The 22076-nt window shown below is 39.0% G+C and overlaps 1 protein-coding gene across 1 annotated transcript in view; it reads right to left on the reverse strand.

Annotated features, from left to right (window-relative positions):
- The window catches only part of mfsd14a1 (major facilitator superfamily domain containing 14A 1), a 29273-nt gene extending 8835 nt beyond the window's left edge, over window positions 1–20438 (reverse strand). The window contains exons 1-8 of the mRNA XM_072573784.1: window positions 20279–20438; window positions 14052–14147; window positions 12905–12967; window positions 10829–10956; window positions 10107–10221; window positions 7303–7521; window positions 5041–5154; window positions 1319–1390 (exon numbers count right to left, since the gene is read on the reverse strand). Coding sequence (XP_072429885.1) covers window positions 1319–1390; window positions 5041–5154; window positions 7303–7521; window positions 10107–10221; window positions 10829–10956; window positions 12905–12967; window positions 14052–14147; window positions 20279–20359 — 888 coding nt within the window. The 5' untranslated portion in view covers window positions 20360–20438. The remainder of the gene's footprint in view (window positions 1–1318; window positions 1391–5040; window positions 5155–7302; window positions 7522–10106; window positions 10222–10828; window positions 10957–12904; window positions 12968–14051; window positions 14148–20278) is intronic.
- Window positions 20439–22076: the final 1638 nt, after the last annotated feature.

Raw genomic sequence — 22076 nt, forward strand, 5'->3', positions numbered from 1 at the left:
CTGGGCTCAGTACATCCTTGCTGAGACATAGGACCCAAATCTGTGCAGAATACTCCAAACGTGGCCTGACCAGAATTTTATAGAGCTTCAGAAGTACATCCCTGCTTTTATATTCATGTCCTCTCAAAATAAATGCCATCATTGCATTTGCCTTCCTAACCACTGTCTCAACCTACAAGTTTACCTGGAGAGAATCCTGGACTAGAACTCCCAGGTCTCTTTGCAATTCAGATTTCTGAATTTTCTCACCAATTAGAAATAGTCCATGGCTTTATTCTTCCTACCAAAGTACACAACCGTACACTTTCCCATGTTGTATGCCATCTGCCACTTGTTTGCCCACTCTCTTAACCTATTAAAATCCTCTGCAGTCTCCCTGCCTCCCCAATGCTACCTGTCCCTCCACCTATCATCTGCAAACTTAGCCAGAATGCTCATTGAGTGATTTAGAAATCACCATCAGATCTTGGTCAATTTGCCATGGTTTGGGAACCAGTATTTGAAAGTATAGTATTATAGGGATCATGTTAATAAGCTAGTAATTTTAGATTGCTAGATTACTTTGTCAATAATCCAGGTGCAGCAGCTAAAGAATTTAAATTAATTGAATAAATAAATTACTAAAAAAAGGCACTCAAACCTTGACATTACATTTATAGAACCATTTGTAAGAAATACAGTAAAGGGAAATCAACACTTATACAACAGCATAAATGCTGTTTTCTCCTAACTGATATTTCTGGGAAATTGTCTGGATGAATTCAAGATGAAAAGCTTTGATAAGGTAGATCTTTTGTATCCAAACAGCTATTTTGCAAAATAAAACTGGATTATTGCTAAAAAGAAAGAATTTTTACCAAAGCTTTTGTCTTACACTCAACTAGACAATCCTTAAGAATACCAATTCAAGGGAGAAAAAGAAAAAATCAACATTTATACTACATGCAAGGCCACTGCTGATTGATTAGCAGATGGACTCTGCCTGGTAAAGGCATTGTCTGGAGATGACCAGAACAGATGCACTGAAGCACCAACATCTGCAAGTATTCCTCCAAGCCACACAAGCCTGACTTGGAACTATATTGCTATCTCTTCACTGTTGTTGGATCTCAATCCTCAAACTGCCTCCAGATATACTTAGGTGAACTTTCATTCACTGTAAACATGGAGAGAAATTGTACCAGTACCTTACAAGAGCCAGCCTCCTGAAAAGATTCAGCATATACCAATACTATCTTGAAGTAAAGAGTGGTGCGAGGAGGAGGAGGAGGAGGAGAGAAAATTCTTTTAGTACCCTATGAGGCAACTGGATGCTTACTTGTGCAACGATGGACAGGATTCCAAGGACAGCAATAAAGGCTGTTACACTTTCTGATGAAAATTTCATGACCTATCAGAAAATTAAAAAAAGCTGTAATCTTCAGTTTGATGAATCTACATGTTATATGAACTTTTGTAAAGACGGTCTATATTTTTAACTGTAGACTGTAATGAGCTAACCATTTAAAAACCAAGGATTGCTATATGTTTTGAAAGCAAATAACCTGACACTCATTATAAACACTGTGTACATAGTTGCCACCAGCAATAATTGATAGTTCGCAGATGAGCTGGAGTCAAAAGGGTGAAAAACAGAAATTGTTGGAAAATCTCAGCAGGTCCAGCAGCATCTGTGGAGAGAAATCAGAGTTAAAATTTCAGGTCCAGTGACCTATCCTCAGAAGGACTCAAAGGGTTATGTCCAAATGGATCTTTGATTGGCAACAAATTACTAATTGGTTTGTGGATCAGTCATTGATGCCAAACGCTTTATAACTACAACAACTAAATGATTGGTTTTGAACCAATTGAACAGCTTGGGGTTGTGTACAATATATAGAAAGCTTCAGACTTCCTCCAGCAGTTATTATAAGCCATGAATTCTAATCAACAAGTCAGACATTTTGTAACGGTGAACCAGCATCGGACCTAAAACATTGAAAGTCTTGGAGAAGGATGAAGAAGATACAGCATTCTGATCAACACAAGAATAATCTCAGGAGATTTTGTGAATAGAGACCACTGAACTGCTTTCCAGTTCAGTGAAGTCTATGTTTTTCCTTCCCACTTCTGTATCTGTGTAGGTTTGTGAAGGAAGTAGTTTAAATGGGGATTAGAGTTTTAACTGGTAAAGTTACATGCTGATAGTACATATCTGTTAGCTGTAGGTGCAACTCTTCATTTGTAATAAATATTAACTGTTAAGTACAGAAACTTGGCCAATGCTGTTAACCTTGGTCTGAAAATTGTGTAAATTGGGGAATTTGGTGTATTTTGTAAAAAGAAATCTTTAACTTTCACTATGATGGAAGCTAGGACACTTGGAAATAAACAGTGATGAGGTGGTGCTGGTGGTCTTAAAATGCATAAAAATGGATAAACCCCCAAGCCCTGATCAAGTGTTTCCCAGAGTTTTGTGCGAAGTGAGGGAAGAGATAATCGCTGAGATGTGTGCATCATCAGCAGCCTCAAATAAGGTGCGGGAAGACTGTAGGGTGGCTAATGTGGTGTCATTATTTAAGAAAGGCTGCAAATAAAAGCCAGAGAACTAGAAACCAGTGAGCATTAAGTTAATGGTGGGTAAAGTGTTGGAGGGGATTTTGAGGGATAGGATTACCATGAAGGGAATAGGGGTAGTGAACATGGCTTGGTGTGGGGAAATCATGTCTCACTATTTTCAGTTTTTTGAAGAGGTGACAAAGAAGATCGAAGAAGGCAGAGAAGTAGACATTGTATATATGGATTTCAGCAAAAGGTTAGATTAGTTAGTAGGTTTAGATCACATAGGTACCATGGGGAGCTAGCCAATCTGATACAAAGTTAGCTTTAAGGTAGGAGACAGAGGATAATGGTGGAGGGTTGCTTTTTGGACTGGAGGCCTGTGACTCGTGCTGTGCTTTTCGTCATTTATATAAAATGACTTGCATATGAATATAGAAGGTACGATTAGCAAGTTTTCAGATGACACCAAAAAGGGTCATGTCATGGACAGTGAAGAAGATCATCTCCTAGTATAATGGGACCTTGATCAGATGGGCCAATGGGGAAAGGAGTGGCTGATAAGAGTTTCATTTAGATAAATCTGAGGTATTGCATTTTGGCAAGACAAACCAGGGCAGGACTTTTACAATTAACGGTAGGGCTCTGGGGAGTGTTGCCGAACAAAGAGACCTAGGGGTGCAAATGCATATTTCCTTGAAAGTAGTCACAGGTAAATATAGTTGGATGGTGGTGGTGTTTGGCACAAGGTGAGAACATTGAGTACAGGGGTTGTGATGTCATGTTGCAGCTCTACAGGACATTGGTCAGGCCACTTTTAGGGCACGTGCAATTCTGGTTGCCCTTCTAGAGGAAAGATATTGTTAAACTTGAGAGAGTGCAGAAAAGATTTACCAGGATGTTGTTGGGACTGGAGGATTTTAGTTATAGGAAGAGGCTTTTTTGCTTGGAGCATTGGAGGCTGAAGGTTGATCTAAAAGTGGTTTGTATAATCACGAGGGAGATGGATAGGGTGAATAGCTGAAGTCTTCTTCCTAGGGTGGCAGAATCCAAAACTAGAAGACATAAATTTAAGGTGAGAGGGGCAAGATTTAATAAGGATCACAGGGAAATCATTTTCATTCAGATGGTGGCGTGCTTCCAGAATGAGCTGCCAGAGGAAGTGGTAAATGTGAGTACAATTACAACATTTAAAAGGCAGCTGGATGGGTATATGAATAGGAAAGATTTAAGAGGGACATGGGCTAAATGCTGGCAAATGGGACGAAGTCAGCACACACAAGTGGATTGAAGGGTCTGCTTCCATGCTGTATGACTGTGACTTTGGGAATAGCAGTGCTTAATTTACAGTGTGACAAATTCAATTTAAAAAAATGGCAGTTTTGTTAATCTTTCTAACTCAACTATTCATGATAGATTATTTTAGGGTTTACTCTTGCAAAATAATATTACATTAATAAAGTGAACATAAATCGCCTGAGACCAATACTGTTTGAAAAATACTACATTCTAGTGTTTTGCACAAACACGAATAGAACACATGCAGCAAATGGGATCCAATGTTAAAGAATTAATTTTGGTTTTAAAAATTATAGCAGTAAAAATGTAAGCAGGGTAATAAATTACATTACACGTACAATGGGAAAGACCAAATTATGCAGTCGCTCACCAAAGCACATTCCCAATTTTGAAAGTGAGCACGTTTTTAGTACGAAGTGTGAATTCATTTGGAACACAATGAAGGCTTCTTGAATAATGTAAAGTGGATATATGTCTTATTTAAAATACATATTTCAAAAATATGGCACCACACATTCAGCAGAAATTTGTAGTAATCTATAATTCTAACAAAGTAATCTTCAACTGATCATTTGCCTGACCTAAACTGAAGGTGCACAAAATAGCTTTAATGAAGTTATTATCGAGGGGAAAGAGAAGTAACATTGAGCCCAGAATGATTCTTCTTTGGAACTGAAGATTCAATCTGCACTCAATCTTAACTCCATTTCTCTCTCCACAAATGTTGCTAGAATTGCAGTGTTCCTCCAGCATTCTGCTTTTATTTCAAATTTTCAGCATCTGCATTATTTTGCTTTTATTACAGAGGGGTTTTAACAGGTAAATATGGAGAGGATGTTTCCTCTTATGGTAAAATCTAGAGGTAGGGTCACTGTTTAAAGACCCAGTTAAAACAGGTGAATTGTTTTCCCTCAGACATTTGAATGCCTTTGGAACTGTCTTCCCAAGAAGGTGCTGGAAACAGAGTACTGAATATTTTAAATGCAATGAAAGATAGATTCATGTAAAGTGCAAGTTTTAAAGGTTAACAGGTGTAGGCGAGATTGCAGATTACAATCAGATCAACCACAATCTTACTGCATGATGGAGCATGTTGGAGGGACAGAATTGCTGCTCCTAGTTCACAAGTTCCCATGAATAAACATATTGAACAGTGATCTAAAATTTATGAAATCTATGGCAGTTCCCCAAAGTTGTTCATACCTGTCTGAGATAAAGAAAAAAACTGGAATACTGGCCCGCCTCTGGAAGGTAGGATAGGAAAACCGTAATACAGATAAGTAAAACCGTTGAATCTTGGCCAACTTTCTTGAGAGACTGCAGATTAAAAAAAAGTTACATGCATAAACATCAACAGTATATTTACATCAGAGCTGTCACAATCTTTCATTCCTAACTTTGAACACTAATTAGTTTTGACAATACACGTAGCTGGTGCAGGGTAAAATACTACAATCTGTTAGAATTTATAAACAGAACCAAGGAATCCAGGGTGAGCTTGCCATTTGGATATAAAATTGGGTTGAAGGTAGGCGACAGAGGGTGGTGGTAGAGGGTTGTTTAATCAGGCTGAGGGCCTGTGACCAGTAGTGTGCCACAAGGATCGGTGCAGGTTACACTGATATTTGTCATTTATATAAATGATTTGGATGTGAATATAGGAGGTATAGTTAGGGAGTTTGCAGATGACACTAAAATTGGTGGTGTAGTGCACAGTCAAGGTTATCTCAGAGTACAATAGGACCTTGATCAGATGGGCTGAAGAGTGACAGATGAAGTTTAATTTAGATAAATGCGAGGTGTTACATTTTGGTAAGACAAATCAGGATACACTTAACGGTAGTGTTCTGGGGACTGTTGCTGAAAAAAAAAAAGAGACCTTGGGGTACAGGTTCATAGTTTCTTGAAGGTGGACTCACAGGTAGACAGACTTGTGAAGGTGGCATTTGGTTCATTTGTGTGGGAGAATTTGACCAAAATTGACACACAGCTGTGTGGAAGCCATTTTTGTCACAAAGCAATGTTTGCAGTTAAATGTAGTCTACTAGTACAGTGCTATTTGAGCCCAGGCTGAGGAATTCTATTTTGGTAGCCTGACCTTGCAGCTGCAGGCTGTCTCTGCTCCTCAGGCCATTAGATAATCCTGCTTCATAGAATGATGTATTGTTTCACTATGTCCCTTATCGGTTGTTTCTGCCTAGCTGAACCTGCAGTATAAGATAACATTCAATTTTGTAGACATTAAGAAATGTAGGTCTGGACAATGTATGTGGACCTTACGATTGCCCCTAGGTTGCGTAGTTAATGGGCAGTGGGCTTGTGATATACTATATAACTTGTAACATTCTGTATTTCATTGGAATTGCTTCAGACTTCTTCTCCAACAAAGATGTAATTCCTCATGGCCATGAAATAAAAGCTAGTTAATTGCTCAAGGTCTCCTCTCCTGACTACTTTGTTTTAAACATTTTCCCAATGTGTCTTTTTTGGTCAGTGCATAAAGGAGTTAGAAGGTCAAGTTGCAGCTGTACAGGACATTGGTCTGGCCACTTTTGGAATAATGCATTCAATTCTGGTCTCCCTGTTATTGGAAAGATGTTGTTAAACTTGAAAGGGTGAAGAAACAATATGCAAGGATGTTGCCGTGGTTAGAAGGCTACGAGCTATGAGGGAGGCTGGGGTATTTTCCCCCCCTAGAGCATCGGAGGCTGAGAGGTGACCTTATTGAAGTTTATGAAATCATGAAGGGCATGGATAGGGTGAATAGCTAAAGTCTTTTTACCAAAACTTGGGGGCATGGGATTTTGGTGAGGAGAAAGGTGTAAAAAAGGGACCTAAGGGTCAACATTTTCACACAGAGGGCGGTGTATGTAATGAACTGCCAAAGGAAGTGGAGGTTGGTACAATTTCAACATTTAAAAGGAATCTGGATAGGTTTATTAATACCAAGGGTCTGGAGGGATCTGGGCCAAATGCTGGTAAACAGGACTAGATTAATTGAGAATATCTGGTCAACTTGGTTGAGTTGGACTGAAGGGTCTGATTCTGTGCTGTACATATTTATGACCCCAAGCAAAGACAAAAGATCAGTATTGCAGGAAGAGGTCTTTTTCAGCTGTGCAATTTTATGCTTTTCGATGAGTTTGGTCATACAAAGCAGTGTCTCTACTGACTAAGCAGAACTATCATTCTCAACAGTTCAATTAACAGATCTGAAGATGGCCAAATGAACAGTAATTTCAACAGGTATTTGACACAAGTGAAAAGTATTTATGAATACAGAAATAATTTAATATCTAGAAAATAGTGGCTCCAGTTTAAGCTGTAAGCAAATACAATCAATAAGCCACGTTAAAATTTAAATCAAAAGTTAAAGATTAGAGTTCATTTGAAGCAGCACAGATCCTCATTATAAAACCTACAACTTATAATACAAAGTATATTACAAGTCCACGCCACACATACCGCAAATGGATCAGCTTGTTCCCAAGAGATGGGAGCTCCCCATGAGGCAGGTCGCATTTTTTCAGGGAGAGATTCTGGTAAAGCCACCAATATAAAGCAGATATCCAGGAGAGCAATTGCTGTAGCAAGAACAACAACAAGACTATCCCCATAAATTCGACCGAGATAGGCACCAATGGCTGGGCTGGTAACCAAGCTTGCAGCAAATGTGGCTGAAACCTAGCAATCATGAAGATTAAAATAATTACAGCAAGCCAAAAAGTTTAATATGTTATGAGAGAACGCAAGTACAGAGAACTGCACACTTTTTCAAAGTTATTTTCATCACAGCATTGAACTATGACTCTAAACTGAAAGATCGCTTTGCCTTGCTTGTAATCGATTCTTCAGAGGAAATAATACACTAGGAAACAAAAATGTAAAGTAATCTGGGCTGAAAATCATAAATCAGCAAATCCTAGAAATATTTCGGTCAGAATTGTAACCAACAACTGCATCCAAAAAAGAATTGTGAGCAGGGCTTATGACGTGGAATTCTGGAGTGCAACATCCACACTGAAAAGGCTTCTGAAATGCCTAATTAAAAGATGACATGCTAGGGCTCAAGTTTACAGTGAATTTCACTGGATCTGTACAGCAGGCTGAAGACAAAGACATCAAAGTGGGAATGGGATGGAAAATTGCCACATTAGCAGTGTCTTTGCATTTTAAAAAATAGACAATGCAGAAAATATTCAACAAATAACACAGCATCTAAACAGAGACAAAGTTTCTGTTTTACTAAAATAAAACAATGAACTGCAGATGCCAAAAAAAGGGTCACTGGACTTGAAACATTAACTGTCTTCTCTCCACAGATGCTGCCAGACCAGCTGAGTTTCCCTAGCAATTTCTGTATCCTGCTATACCCATTTATTTATACCTTCTATAGATGCATCTCCAATTTCATTATAATTACCCCAAGTTATTTAATTTCTCCTTCCTTCCACTTTATTCCAGACCTTCCATTGTCCTTTTTTCTCTAATGTAAAACTTGATACATTTCTCAACTATTTCCAGTTACGCTGAAACATTATCAACTTGAACTAGGTTTTCTCTGCATAGATACGCTCTTACTTGTCGAGTATTTTCTACTTTTTTTAGATTACTTACAGTGTGGAAACAGGCCCTTTGGCCCAACAAGTCCACAACGACCCGCCGATGCGCAACCCACCCAGACCCATTCCCCTAAATTTACCCCTTCACCTAACACTATGGGTAATTTACCATGGCCAATTCACCTGACCTGCATATTTTTGGATTGTGGGAGGAAACCCTGAGCACCCAGAGGAAACCCACGCAGACAGGGAGAATGTGCAAACTCCACACAGAGTCGCCTGAGGCGGGAATTGAACCTGGGTCTCTGGTGCTGTGAGACAGCAGTGCTAACCACTGTGCCACCGTGCTGCCCAGTTTTTGAAATGTAGAGACCCTTAAACAGGATATTGGTCTAAATAAATTCAGATATGAAAGAAAAAAAAATACAGAATAAGATGGTCAGCACAGGTCAAACTGAATGCAAAGCCAGTAAACAATATGGTCCAGTCCAAATGGGTGAACAGGTGGGGAACAGAATGAATGGCAAAAGCATAAAGTTTCTAACAGGAGCTGAAGAGGACACATTCAGTGCTCCCAATGATGACAACATCCAAAAATGAATGTCAAACACGGAGTGGATGTGTTCAAAGAGATAGTTGAGAGATAGCATGGATGATATCAGAATGCATATAGAAACCAACACATTGTCTACAGATGGTAATGCAAAACAGCAGCATGTAGACAAGGAAAAGAAAGGACCAAGGAATGAGCAATGGATGACAGTGTAGAAGTGGAAAGAGAAACCAGTACTGGAATCTCTTTGCCTGTGATCAGATAAACAGGGATGGAATTGAACACTTGAGTGCAAATGAGATGAGCAACAGAAATGGCTTTGCATAAGAACCCATAAACAATTGTTCCATATAGTTCAAGGATCATGGTTGTTAAAAGGTGGATGGAGAGCTGCATGGTGAATGCATAATGGTTACAGTCAAAGGATGACATGCATGACTACGTTTCACGCATTTGGTTCTGTGGGATGGGTCAGAAAACTGATTGGAGAGATTCAAGGTTGTAGAAAAGGTGGCTTTTTATTTGGAAAGGCTAAATCGTCTCTGGGATTTTAGAAAATACAAAAAAGGAGAAAAAGAAAAGTAGTAATTTAGACAGATGTATCTAAGTTATTGAAGCAATATTTCACATGACCAATGGTAGGAAAGACAGAGCTTCATTAAGTATGGTTTTTGTAATACTACTCAAATGAAAACATTTAGTCACATCAATGAAAGTCATTACAGAGTTCAACAGATATTATAATATCACATAAATGATCTAAACTAAGCCTCCAGTTTTTTTCCAGTATTCTGAAATGCCTTCTCCAGCTATCAAATGTGTCCTGAAATAAACTAATTAAGACTACAAAAAAAAAGCAGGTGGGGAATCTGTCTGTGGCTCATGCTGGAGCACGCCTGCTTCTGAGCCAGATTGTTTCAAATTAGAATCCCATTCCAGGATTCGTTTGGCAATGGATGCTAATGTGTTTTGGTGCCTGTACCCAGCCTGGATATATAGTGAGGTTTAGTGGCAGGAATGGCACCCAGCTGTAAAACTCCTGCCAAATCCAAACGTAATGGTTTACATGAATGGTTAATTAGAAGAATGACCACAAATAACATGGGAAAAATATAAGAGAGAAGGAAAATATTAAACAGCTTTGCTTCACTTACCAATCCATAGGCCATACTTCTTTCATGCTCTTGGGTTATGTCAGCTACATAAGCAAATACCACAGAGAAGGTCACCGCAAATACCCCTGACACGGAGATAACTGCAAAATACCACCTGGGGGGGGGGGGGGGGGGGGGGGAAACGACAGTAGAAAAAAAAATGCACAGTTTGCATTTTTTGAAGACTTCAATCCTTCGCCATATTAGCTCCCATGTTTAAAAAATTTTGTATTTTAAAAAATATTTTGATTGAGATAACTGCTAATGAAGAAAAACAACAGAAAAGGGATGTTTACAATAAGATGAATGGGGTGCATTGTAAACATTTGCTGATCCTTCTTTATATACAAATCAAATTTCACCTTCCTCTGACTTGGAATCTCCAACAGCATTTCTTTAACTTGGACGTGAGAAGGATCTAATCATAAGCAACAGAGACCTTTTAACTTGATATCTGTACTGCTATCTTAATCACTGAATTCCTACAGTGCAGATAGAGGCCATTTCAGCCACTGAGCCTGCACCACCCCTGTGAAGAGCATCCCATTCTATCCCCATAATCCTGCAAGGAGTTTTACCCCATGGCTAAATCACCTAACCTGCACAACCCTGGACACTTTGGCGCAATTTAGTAAGGCCAATCCACCTAATTTGCCCACCTTTGGACATCCGACTAGACAGCTATTAATTTTCTCAATATATGTAAACAAATATATACCTACCATGGACTAATCTTCATTAAAGGAATAGGAGCACAGGTGAAAAAGACAGTAAGCAACAGAAAAGACTTCCGCCCCCACACGTCTGAAAGTGCACCTATCAGTGGTGCACTCAAGAATGACAGTAATCCCTGTAGAAGAAAAAGTTCTCATTTAACTTTATCCTGCGTTATGCAAGTTAAATGATACTCAATAACCTACATCATTGCACTGATGCAGTCACATTCATCACAATGAAAGTCAAAGTTGCACATATATATCACATGGATTACCTAAACAAAGTCTCTAGTTTTTCCACTAAATAGCTGGAAAAGTAATTTAAGAAAACTATCGACAATGTCATGAAAAACTAGTTAGAACAACAAAAAGGAAAAACAACATCATGTTCCATTCAAAATTACTACTTCAGCTGTAATGTTCTATGTTCTATTAACAGTAAAAAAAATGCTCATCAAAAGTAAAAACAAATTTATATTTACAATTGCTTAGTTTGTATAGTATAGCCAAAGAACCAGAATATTACATTACTCATGGTGTATTATCTTTGATTTTTGTGCTCAAGCCTAGAATGAAAATTTAAATTGGAACTTCGTGATTAAGAAGTAAATGCGCTTTCAACTGAGCCATAGATGACATACACAAAAGTAGTTACTGTTTTCCAACATCATCTATTGTACATTAAATGTTTCTGAAACTTTTCTAAAAGATATTAAAGGCACCTTGTAACTGCAGGTGTTTTTTTGTTAAGTTCGCCTGACACGTACATCATTTTCTCACTGGAGGAGCTCGGAAGCTGAATTACTTCAAAGAATTTAGACACACAAGCAAAATATAAAGCTTCAGGCTTGTCAGCAAACACTAGTGGCAAAAACAATGACTGCAGATACCGGAAACCAGATTCTGGATTAGTGGTGCTGGAAAAGCACAGCAGTTCAGGCAGGATCCGAGGAGCAGTAAAATCGACGTTTCGGGCAAAAGCCCTTCATCAGCAATACAGCATTCTTGTAGACCTATTGAAGGGCTTTTGCCCAAAACGTCGATTTTACTGCTCCTCGGATGCTGCCTGAACTGCTGTGCTTTTCCAGCACCACTAATCCAGAAACATTAGTGGCAGTAAACTTCTTGGGGTTAAACTAAGTTTAATTAACAGAGGTGATTCTTTATCGTATGTATCTAATAATTATTTGGAATTATTGATAATTATCCATCAGCAGGAAGATAACTTGCGTAGTTCTGTGGAATGGGACAAACAACGCCAAGTAACAATTAACTTGGATAACTGTGGTATTATATGTATGCTAGTAATACAGTATACACTTGGAAGAATTGTGTACAAATCTATGTAGGTTCATTAACAACATAGCTAGATAATGTAGCTAAAGGTAACAAGGTATTAGATTCTTTCAACATAATTCTTCATCAACTCTCAAAATAAGATAGATTAATTGTTACCTAATGTAACAATAAGATCAGAACTTGTTATATCTATGATTACCATATAAAGCAGTATTTAGTAATAATGTAGAATGAATAATGTTACTTTGAAATCTAAGCATGAAGACAGTTCTTGACTTCACCTTCTCCATGACTAACCTGCCAAGAACCAAACATTAGTGTGGCATCAAAGCAAATGATAAAAGTGATGAGTGAGTGGCCCTTGGAGCTACAATGATTGCAAGTTTGAAAAATTGCAGCTACTTAAGATAAAACTGTGAACCTCCGTCTATTTACTTCAGAGCAGTGTAGCCCTAAAAATGATTTAATAGAGATCTATGAAACAATAGAACAGCTGAATCTTGTCTCTATCAATAGATTATTGAAGTTTAATAAATGGAGAGAATGAGGGACAAGACATTAACTGCGCAAAATAGGAATGGACTGTATTTTTGATTGAAGGTGGTAGGAAGTGTCTAGTCATGATGCAACAACCATTGTAATGTATGATAGGTGTGATGGACCAGCTAATTTCTTCATGTCAGTCAGTTGTGTATGTTATCATGTGGGTTCCATCTGCTTCTAAAAACATTTCATAGAACATTTTGATACCTGCCGAAAAAGTTACAGAAATTCTAGACTTACCTTTACTCCCTGAATTAAGCCATTCATCAAAAATGTATGCTTGGGAAATGTCTCATGCAAGACCTAGGAAATAAAATAAATTAAATTCCTGTTGCAATTAAATCCAAAATATGTAACGTGTTTATTATTACCCACAGGTTATATACCTTCAACTACATTTGAAGAACCACAATCCTTCCATGCTTCTGCTACCTTGTGAACAAATATACTTCAGAATGGTGAGGGGCTTGAGTTACGATGTTGAATTAGTCAGCCCAGGCAATGCAGTGGCTTAGGTGCACTACAACCGGCTTCGACACGAGGCAACGTACATAAAAAACATCTACAAATCTTTGAGCTTAACTTCACTAATATATGATTCTTTACTCAATTGCAATCTAACAACTTATTCTGTTAAACAGCCGACAGAGATGAATCCGGTGTCATTAATCATTAATGCAACTAACTAATGCAAATCAGTTGCAAGCCAAACTACAGACCTGTTATAAGATTCAGTAAGATGGTTCACCACTAGCATCCTAAAAAGCAATTAGAAACGGGCAAGACCAGTATTACTTGCTAGTAATGTCTATGACCCATGAAGGATTACAAAACAAAATGAACAGGAGGAAAATATGTTTTGCAGCTCATGCAAAAGAACGTTTTAACAAGAACTGAGTGACAAAGTGGGCTTATAGTCTGGCCTTACAGCTCTCAGACTCTGATTTAAATACAGCTCGTCCAGGATGAAATTCTCCAATATCTGCAACAATCATACACAAGTTGAAATAGGGTAGCTTCAATTAACCCCGAAAGTGGCATTTGTTGTTAATGTTAATTAGATGAGTCCACAGATTGTTGTGGAGAAACTAAATCTTTAATGTGGAAGCAGCCCAACTACATGGACAAATGAGGTTGAGAGAATCTTCATTCTGCCCTGTTTTCAAACTGCAATCGCTTGCACTACCTGAACAATGAAATGCATCTGGTTGATCTGTTTAACTATGAAGCTTTCATGATCACACCGAATCATAGTGTGCAATAGCTTAAAGATTAATTGTACTTGTTCATTTCACATTCCTAGCTGACTAAAAATATTGTGATCTATGATGTTTAATTTTTAGCTTCCACTCTATGAAAACAAGGCAAGATGATGGATAGAACTTACCACCAGTGTTGGTGCAGTCAGAAGACCCCAAGCAAAGAATTCCAGAAAAATTACGATCACAGCATGGTATATACTTGGTGCCCCTATTCCTTGAGGCTGGAAAAGAAAATGTAATTAAACCACTGGAGACTAACTTGAGACTAACTTGCCCACTTAACGTCTGAACCAGCAACCATTCATGTACAGCAAACATTGTATTAACCAGTACCTTGTGAACTGAATGCTTGATAAACCAGCAAACGGTTTATACTTAAATATCAGAGGTTTATTGTATTATCGTGATCTCCGCAAAGTCAGAGCAGTCTGGTGAGGGCGTGAGTGAGAAGACTATCTGCTAATAAGTTTTATTTAAGGCAAAATTCCATTCTTATTTAAGTAATTCATGCTGTAAATGAAGTGTAACAGTGATGTTTATATTCCCGGAATTGTGTTTTTATTACTTAGGTGTGTGTTTTCACCTCAATTATATGGACCTCTTGAATCAAGTGGTATATTCAATCAATCAATTGGTACATTTCCTGTCTCATAAATGGTTGTTAATAAAAGGTTTGCTAAAATGGCAAGTTGCAGCCTGAAAATATTAACTACACACATTTTCAGTGGGTCCTCTGTGACTTCACACCATTGGAAAACGAGTCCTCAGAGTGGTACTGCCATTTCCATATTCAGAAATTATATTATTAAACAGGATTGATCAGAACTGACAAAATATTCCATAACTTTGCAATGATGCGAAACATTAACAATCATTAATTGCAAGCTAGCCTATGCTGCAGGTGGTTGGATATTCTGGTTTGTTTTAACTCTGATCTTCAATACCTACGACTGATTGACAGAAATAGGTTGGCCTGATCACACAGTTCATTGCTGAATGAGTTGCATGTGGATGGCAAAGGTTTAATTTGTTACCACACTTTGAAGACTTCCCTAAAGCATCTGCTTAGTTAGAAGTTGCTTCTTAAGTCCTTTTGAATTTAATGCATGCTACTATTTGCCAAATTTCTCAGTGAGATTGCCAGTGAATTTCTGGAAAAATAGCTGTTGTCTTTTGCTGCATGCTGTGATGAACCCTGTCAAGGATGGCCGACAGATCTGTGTACTCAGACAGGTTTCAGAGAACGCTGATTGAAATCAATGAATCAATTTTCTGTAGAAAACAGGCTTTGAAAATGGGTCTAAAACATTAAAGAACTTTGCATTTAAAAGATGCTCCCTTTTACTGATCTGTGTTACCTCTAGGAATATGGATTAATTTTGTTAATATTTTTCACTGCAGGATGTTTGAAAAGTATTTTGATAATTCAAATGTGATAAGATAAAAATAGTCAAGTTTAACAAATTAACTATACGTTATAAAATGCAGAAGTTTTAATTTGATCTTGCCATGGATATTTACCTTCCAATTTGGCACAGATGCCTTCCTTCTCGTATTATTTCATCTCAGGTGTAAATATAAATGTGTTATTATTACTTACAAATGGTGTAAAGTTTTTCTCAAAAAGATAAATATAAATACCAATGTGCTAAATAAACAGCAAATTGTTTTTGATATATGAACACTTTCTTGTTGACCAGATACTAGAAGACAAGCCACTGACTGTGACATTCTCAAAGCACTCTACTGATGAGTCAGCCTAGACGAAACACTCAAGCTTTTGAACCTACACCATCTGACAAAGAAGGCAGAGTGCTACCAATGAGTCAGAGTTCAGTGCAACCTGAGCAATTGCTAGTTTATGAAACAGTAACTCAAATATCTAACTACTCAGACTTGGAAATAATCATTCTAAATCATAGCTTCTGTTCCCTCCCAACTTTGCATAGGTAAAATAAGACAGTAGTTGCCTTGTCAAATTCATTGCAATGTTTTACAATACAGCAAAGAACTTACATTGAGACTCTTTGAGTAGTTAAAGAACAACCAACCTGGGTAAGATTTCTTTTGTAATCAGCAAATCACCACTTAAATCATACTGCCAGCAAAGTGAAGGTTAGGCAAAATGGTGTTAAGATTAAATATTTTATTCTAATATATTCAGAAAACAATTCATGTTAACTAATCTAATTTAAAAATATCAATCTTACAGGCTCCAATTCACTTTAAAGCATAGTTGGCCTATGCCACACACTACCTTATGAAACTATGCAATGCACAGAGTGAGAGTGGGAACACGGAGTACCAATCTTAAAATGCAAATTGGCAGCTGAATTTCCAGTTATTCTTTCACGTTCTAGATGGCTTGTTGGGACATTATATTAGCAAAAAAGTCACTATCATAGGTAGCTAAATGGAACCATACAGTACCCTTAAAAGATGTCCTCACACAAGTACAAAACAAATGAAGGTAATGAAATGGATGTAAATATATAACAGACTAAAAATATAACAAGAAACAACAAATGATAAGTTATTTTGATGCAGTCCTTTCAAATGTTTTCATCAATATGGAAATTACATTATACTGATCCCAAACATCAAGCAAAAGTACCTTTTTTTATTTTTATGACTACACTCCTCTGCTAGTAATATTCTAAATGTAACCAAACTCCACTCATTCAGGCAAAGTAACCGCAGAAGCCTTATTTTAAGCAGAAGCTAAGGTGCCCCTGAGATCCTACCTTTTTTACTGTCAGCCTAATGCATATTCTTAGTTTCCAATGTTACAGAAATATTCCAAACGTTCACATGCAAACATGTGCAATGGTCTGATGTGATCCTTGGATACTGGTGTTTTTGTCCTCAGACAAAGATAATGTGAAATCCACTATCAGATGTTTGAACTAATACTTGGGAGAAAACTACAGCAGAAAATAATTTTTGGTAAAACAGCACTTTTTCTTTTCTTTTACCTCCAAGGAATGCCACATCCAGTTCTGGTCACCATTCTACCAGAAGGACATGGATGATTTGGAGAGGGTACAGACAAGGTTTTCAGGATGTTGCCTGGTCTGGAGGGATTTAGTTATGAGGAGAGGTTGGATAAACTTCAATTGTTTTCATTGGAAAGACTGAGGGGTGAACTGATAAAATTGTGAGAGGCATAGAAAGGATGGATAGTCAGAGGCTTTTTCTGATGGTGGAAAGGTCAACAACATGATGGCACAGGTTCAAGGTGAGAAGGTGAAAGTTTAGGGGAAAGGTGCAGGGAAAATATCTCATATCAAGGATGGTGGGTGCCTGGAATGTGCTGTCAGTAGAAGCAGGCAGCTTAGCAACATTTAAAGTATATCTTGATAAGACACATGAAACCCTATATGAGCAACGGATAGCAGATCTAAGTAAGGATTAGGAATCAGCAAGGCCTGTTCCTGTGCTGTACTGTATTGTATACTGTATCTTTCAAAGCAAAGGGTGCTCCAAAGTACTATACAGACAAAAAAGCTCTTCTGAACTGAAGCCACTGGTATAATATTTGAAATACAGCAGCTAACTTATGCACAAGAAGCTCCCACAATAAAGGCATTTGGACGAGTATATGAATAGCAAGGGTTTGGAGGGATATCGGCTGGGTGCTGGCAGGTGGGACTAGATCGGGTTGGGATATCTGCTTGGCATGGACGGGTTAGACCAAAGGGTCTGTTCCCATGCTGTACACCTCTGTGACTCTGTAACAATATGTTAATGACCAGATAATCTAGCTATAATGTTGCTCAGGTTGCTACAATAACACCCTGTTCTTCTCTAATGTAATGTCAGGTTTTATAACCACAAGGGGGGCTATTGGTGCCTCAGTTTTATAATTCACCCAAAAGACTATATTGGAGCTTCAGTGTAGATGTATGTTCAAGTCTAGGGCTGATATTTGGGCACCTTACAAAAAAGTACAGCAAGCAAAAAAAAACAGATCAAGACTGTATTACTGACAGTAAAATGCTATTAATTTTGATGTTGAAAGCTATGAATAGTATTGGGTCAACACTTCAATTTCATTTCCACAGGTAGATTTTGGAGAGAAATTGCCAAATCAGCAAATTTCATACTGGTACATAACTGGATATCTTTGAATTCAAAAGTTGAAAGGGCAATTAATTCAAACAATTCCTGTGAAATCTATAGCCTGTTTGACTTGGACATTTCACAGATATTATACTGAAAGGCAGGAAGAAAAACACATTTACACTGCAGCATACTAAGGGCAGTAACAAGGTGTTAAGTGCTCCATTGTCAGAAGTTATTTTGAATGATTATATGTTACAAAAATATCACGGGATCTTTAAATCAGAGCTTGAATTATACACTTAATGGTAAGGTCCTAGGGAGTGTTAAAAACAATGACTGCAGATGCTGGAAACCAGATTATGGATTAGTGGTGCTGGAAGAGCACAGCAGTTCAGGCAGCATCCAAGTAGCTTCGAAATCGACGTTTCGGGCAAAAGCCCTTCATCAGGAAGGGCTACCAGAGTGTTGCTGAGAGAAAAAAAGACCTTAGAATGCAGGTTCATCATTCCTTGAAAGTTGTGTCACAGTTACATAGGATGGTGAAGGTGGTGTTTGGTATGCGTTCCTTTCTTGGTCAGAGCATCGAGTATAGGAGTTGGGAGGTCATGTTGCGGCTGTGCAGGTCATTGGTTAAGCCACTTTTGGATATTGCTTGCAATTCTGGTCTCGTTTCTATTGGAAGGATGTTGTGAAACTTGAAAGGATTCAGAAAAGATTTAAATGGATGTTGCCAGGGTCGGAGCACTTAAGCTGTAGGGAGAGGCTGAATAGACTGGGGCTGTTTTCCCTGGAGCATCAGAGGCTGAGGTGACCTTATAGAGGTTTATAAAACCATGAGGGGCATGGATAGGATAAACAGATATCCTATGGGGTGGGAAGTCCAGAACTAGAGGGTATTGGTTTAGGGTAAGAGGGGAATGACATAAAAGGAACCCAAGGGGCAACATTTTCACGCAGAGGGTGCTGAGTGTATGGAATCAGCTGCCAGAGAAAGTGGTGGAGGCTGGTACAATTACAATATTTAAAAGATGGGTATATGAATAGGAAGGGTTCAGAAGGATATGGGCCAAGTGCTGGCAAATGGGGCTAGATAAGGTTAGGATACCTGGTTGGCATGGACGAATTGGATTAAAGGGTCTGTTTCTGTGCTGTACACCTCAACATGACTCTATCTGAAGATGGCTGGATCACAGTTTAAAGTTTTGTTAACAGGAGACCATCAGGTAAAAAGCTGAACTATCCTCAACACGACCCTGTACTTAATATTGATTAAATGGGGCTTTAACTATAACGTCTGACTCAGAAGTACTACCATAAAACAAAAATCAGATTCAATATCACAAGAAGGACTTTTAAAACTATTTCATCTTCACTAATTTACTGTTCCATTTTTCTTTCATGGCACTGCTCACAGCAGATCTTTAACGTAAAATTAGTGGTTTTTATTCCACCTCTCTAACTTTTGTGAATCTCTATGTATTTGACTCATTTGATTTCTATTTCTCTATTCCCATTTATGTCTCTACCTCTTATCACCTTCACAAAGTCGGTTTCCTCCATCTCTTATCTTCAGTTTTATCTCCCCATCAACATTCATCTGACTGACAAGTGCCTGCCAACCTCTCATTCAGAGGGAATCCTGGAACATGGTTAAAGAACTATGAATTACACAGGAAGGATCCTTATGTGATGGCCTCTGAAAATTAATTTGTGTATCCCTGCTGGTGTAAAAGATATTATTCTGTTGTTAAATTTTCCTGTGTCCAAACATGCTTGCTGTGCAAAACCACTTCTTTTGCGAAGGAAATGTGCAAGCTTGATTGGTCCCTTGACATAATCAAAAAGTAAAATAGATCTTTTTGTCATGATGTTTATAAAGTACATCTATTATTTGGGAGCACAGCAAGGGTGAATACTGCCTCACTCTTTTTGATGCATTGAAAGACTACTGGAAGCACCAAAGTTTTATCTCAGAAACATTCTCATTTGATAACCACAGTCATGGACTCAATTCTTATTCACTAGATCCTATCTTTCACAGCTCTAGGAAGAAGAACTGGTGAACATCCCGACGAAATGATGGGCTCGTTAGTTAACGGGTGTGATGGTTAATGGACAGGCCGGATTTAAAGCTGTAGACACCTCGGGGCCCACAGGCGGCTTGCGGCTTGGGGCCTGAGGCCTGACTCCTGTCCCCCTCCCCCGGCCCATGCCGCCTGAGGAGGAAGAGGCTCTGCTGTACCGGGATTTACTGGAAGTTGAGCCCTCCCGTTGCGGCGCCACTCACCGTGCCTCCGTCTTTAATGATGATCTTCTTAGCCAGCAGAATACTGCGGTGGAGCCGCTTCTTCTTCTTGCTGGGCATCATGACTCCATCCCGAGCCCGCACAGCGCCGCCATGGTGACAGCATTACCCCGCAACCGCGCTGACGTCATCATATCGCACGATCCACCCATTGGCCCCCGCGAGATCATGTGATCGTACAGGCCCGCCCCCAAGTGTCCACGGGGTCATTAGGGTTACTTGCATTCATTGACCTGGAGAACTCCTGATTTTGATGCCCTCTTTTATACAGCATCACTTCTGACGTAATCAAATCTATTCTATTGACTCATATTAGGTACCTTTTTTATGTGTTATTGTGCTAAAGGTTTGTTTTAAATCTGAGATGTGGGAAACACTGGCTGAGTCAGCACCCCTTGCTCTGCAGCGCAGTTGGGAAGCCAGTTTCAGGGCTTTGGCCCAGCAACAGTGCAGGAATGTCGATGTAATGCTGCCTGAACTGCTGTGCTCTTCCAGCATCACTAATCCAGAATCTGGTTTCCAGGATCTGCAGTCATTGTTTTTACCTCGTTGATTTTAACCCTACTGCGAATCCTGTTGCAAGGATGCCTGCCTTGAAGAAGTTTTCCTCCTCTCTCTACAAGCATCTCAGGGAGTCCCTCTCCCACTGCAACTCCCAGGTCATTTCCTCGGCCCTGAAGCTCTTCAACCATGTCGTGAAACAAACTCGCTACCACAGCCACATTTGCTTAACCCCAGGGCATCAATGTGAACTTCGACAGTTTCCTCATTTCCCTTTCCCCCACCTCACCCTCGTTCTAAACTTCCAGCTCAGCACTGTCCCCATGAGTTGTCCAGACTTGTCCTACCTGCCTATCTCCTTTTCCACCTATCCACTCCACCCTCTCCTCCCTGACCTATCACCTTCATCCCCTCCCTCACTCACCCATTGTACTCTATGCTACTTTCTCCCCACCCCACCCTCCTCTAGCTTATCTCTCCACGCTTCAGGCTCACTGCCTTTATTCCTGATGAAGGGCTTTTGCCCGAAACGTCGATTTCGCTGCTCCTTGGATGCTGCCTGAACTGCTGTGCTCTTCCAGCACCACTAATCCAGAATCTGGTTTCCAGGATCTGCAGTCATTGTTTTTACCTCGATGTAATTCCAAGTCAGGATAGCAAATCACTTTGTCATTTAGTACTGAAATGAAGAGGAATTTCTTCATTGAGAGGTTGGAGAATCTGGGCAATTCACTGCCCCAGGTGGTTGTGGAAACTCAGGTATTGAGTATATTCAAGACTGAGATCAGTAAATTTTATCATATTGAAAATATCGAAGAATTATGAACACAGTGCAGGAAAATGGTGCTGAACTTGTGAAATGGTGTAATTGGCTTGATGGACTGAGTGACCTACTCCTGCAAACAAATCAGAAGTTACTGGAAAGACTCAATGTCAGGTAGCAGCTGTGGAGAGAAAGCAGAGTTAATGTTTCAAGTCCAATAACACCTCTTCAGACCTTTCTTTTACTAATGCTGTTATTTCTTATGTTTTTACACTCATTTTGTGTGTGTGTGTGTGTGTGTGTGTGTGTGTGTGTGTGTGTGTGTGTGTGTGTGTGTGTGTGTGTGTGTGTGGGGGGGGGGGGGGGGGGGGGGTGCAGTGTTTCAAAGACAAAAACGATTGCACCAACGATTAACACTGAATCCTTTTTCCCTAACTCATGGATGCTCTAACCAAGCAAGTGCGATACAAAGTATAACATTCAGTAATGTTTGTAGAGGCTTTATTTTTGAGTTTT

This window comes from Chiloscyllium punctatum, chromosome 7 (genome assembly GCF_047496795.1).
Source record: "Chiloscyllium punctatum isolate Juve2018m chromosome 7, sChiPun1.3, whole genome shotgun sequence".
Classification (NCBI taxonomy): Eukaryota; Metazoa; Chordata; class Chondrichthyes; order Orectolobiformes; family Hemiscylliidae; genus Chiloscyllium; species Chiloscyllium punctatum.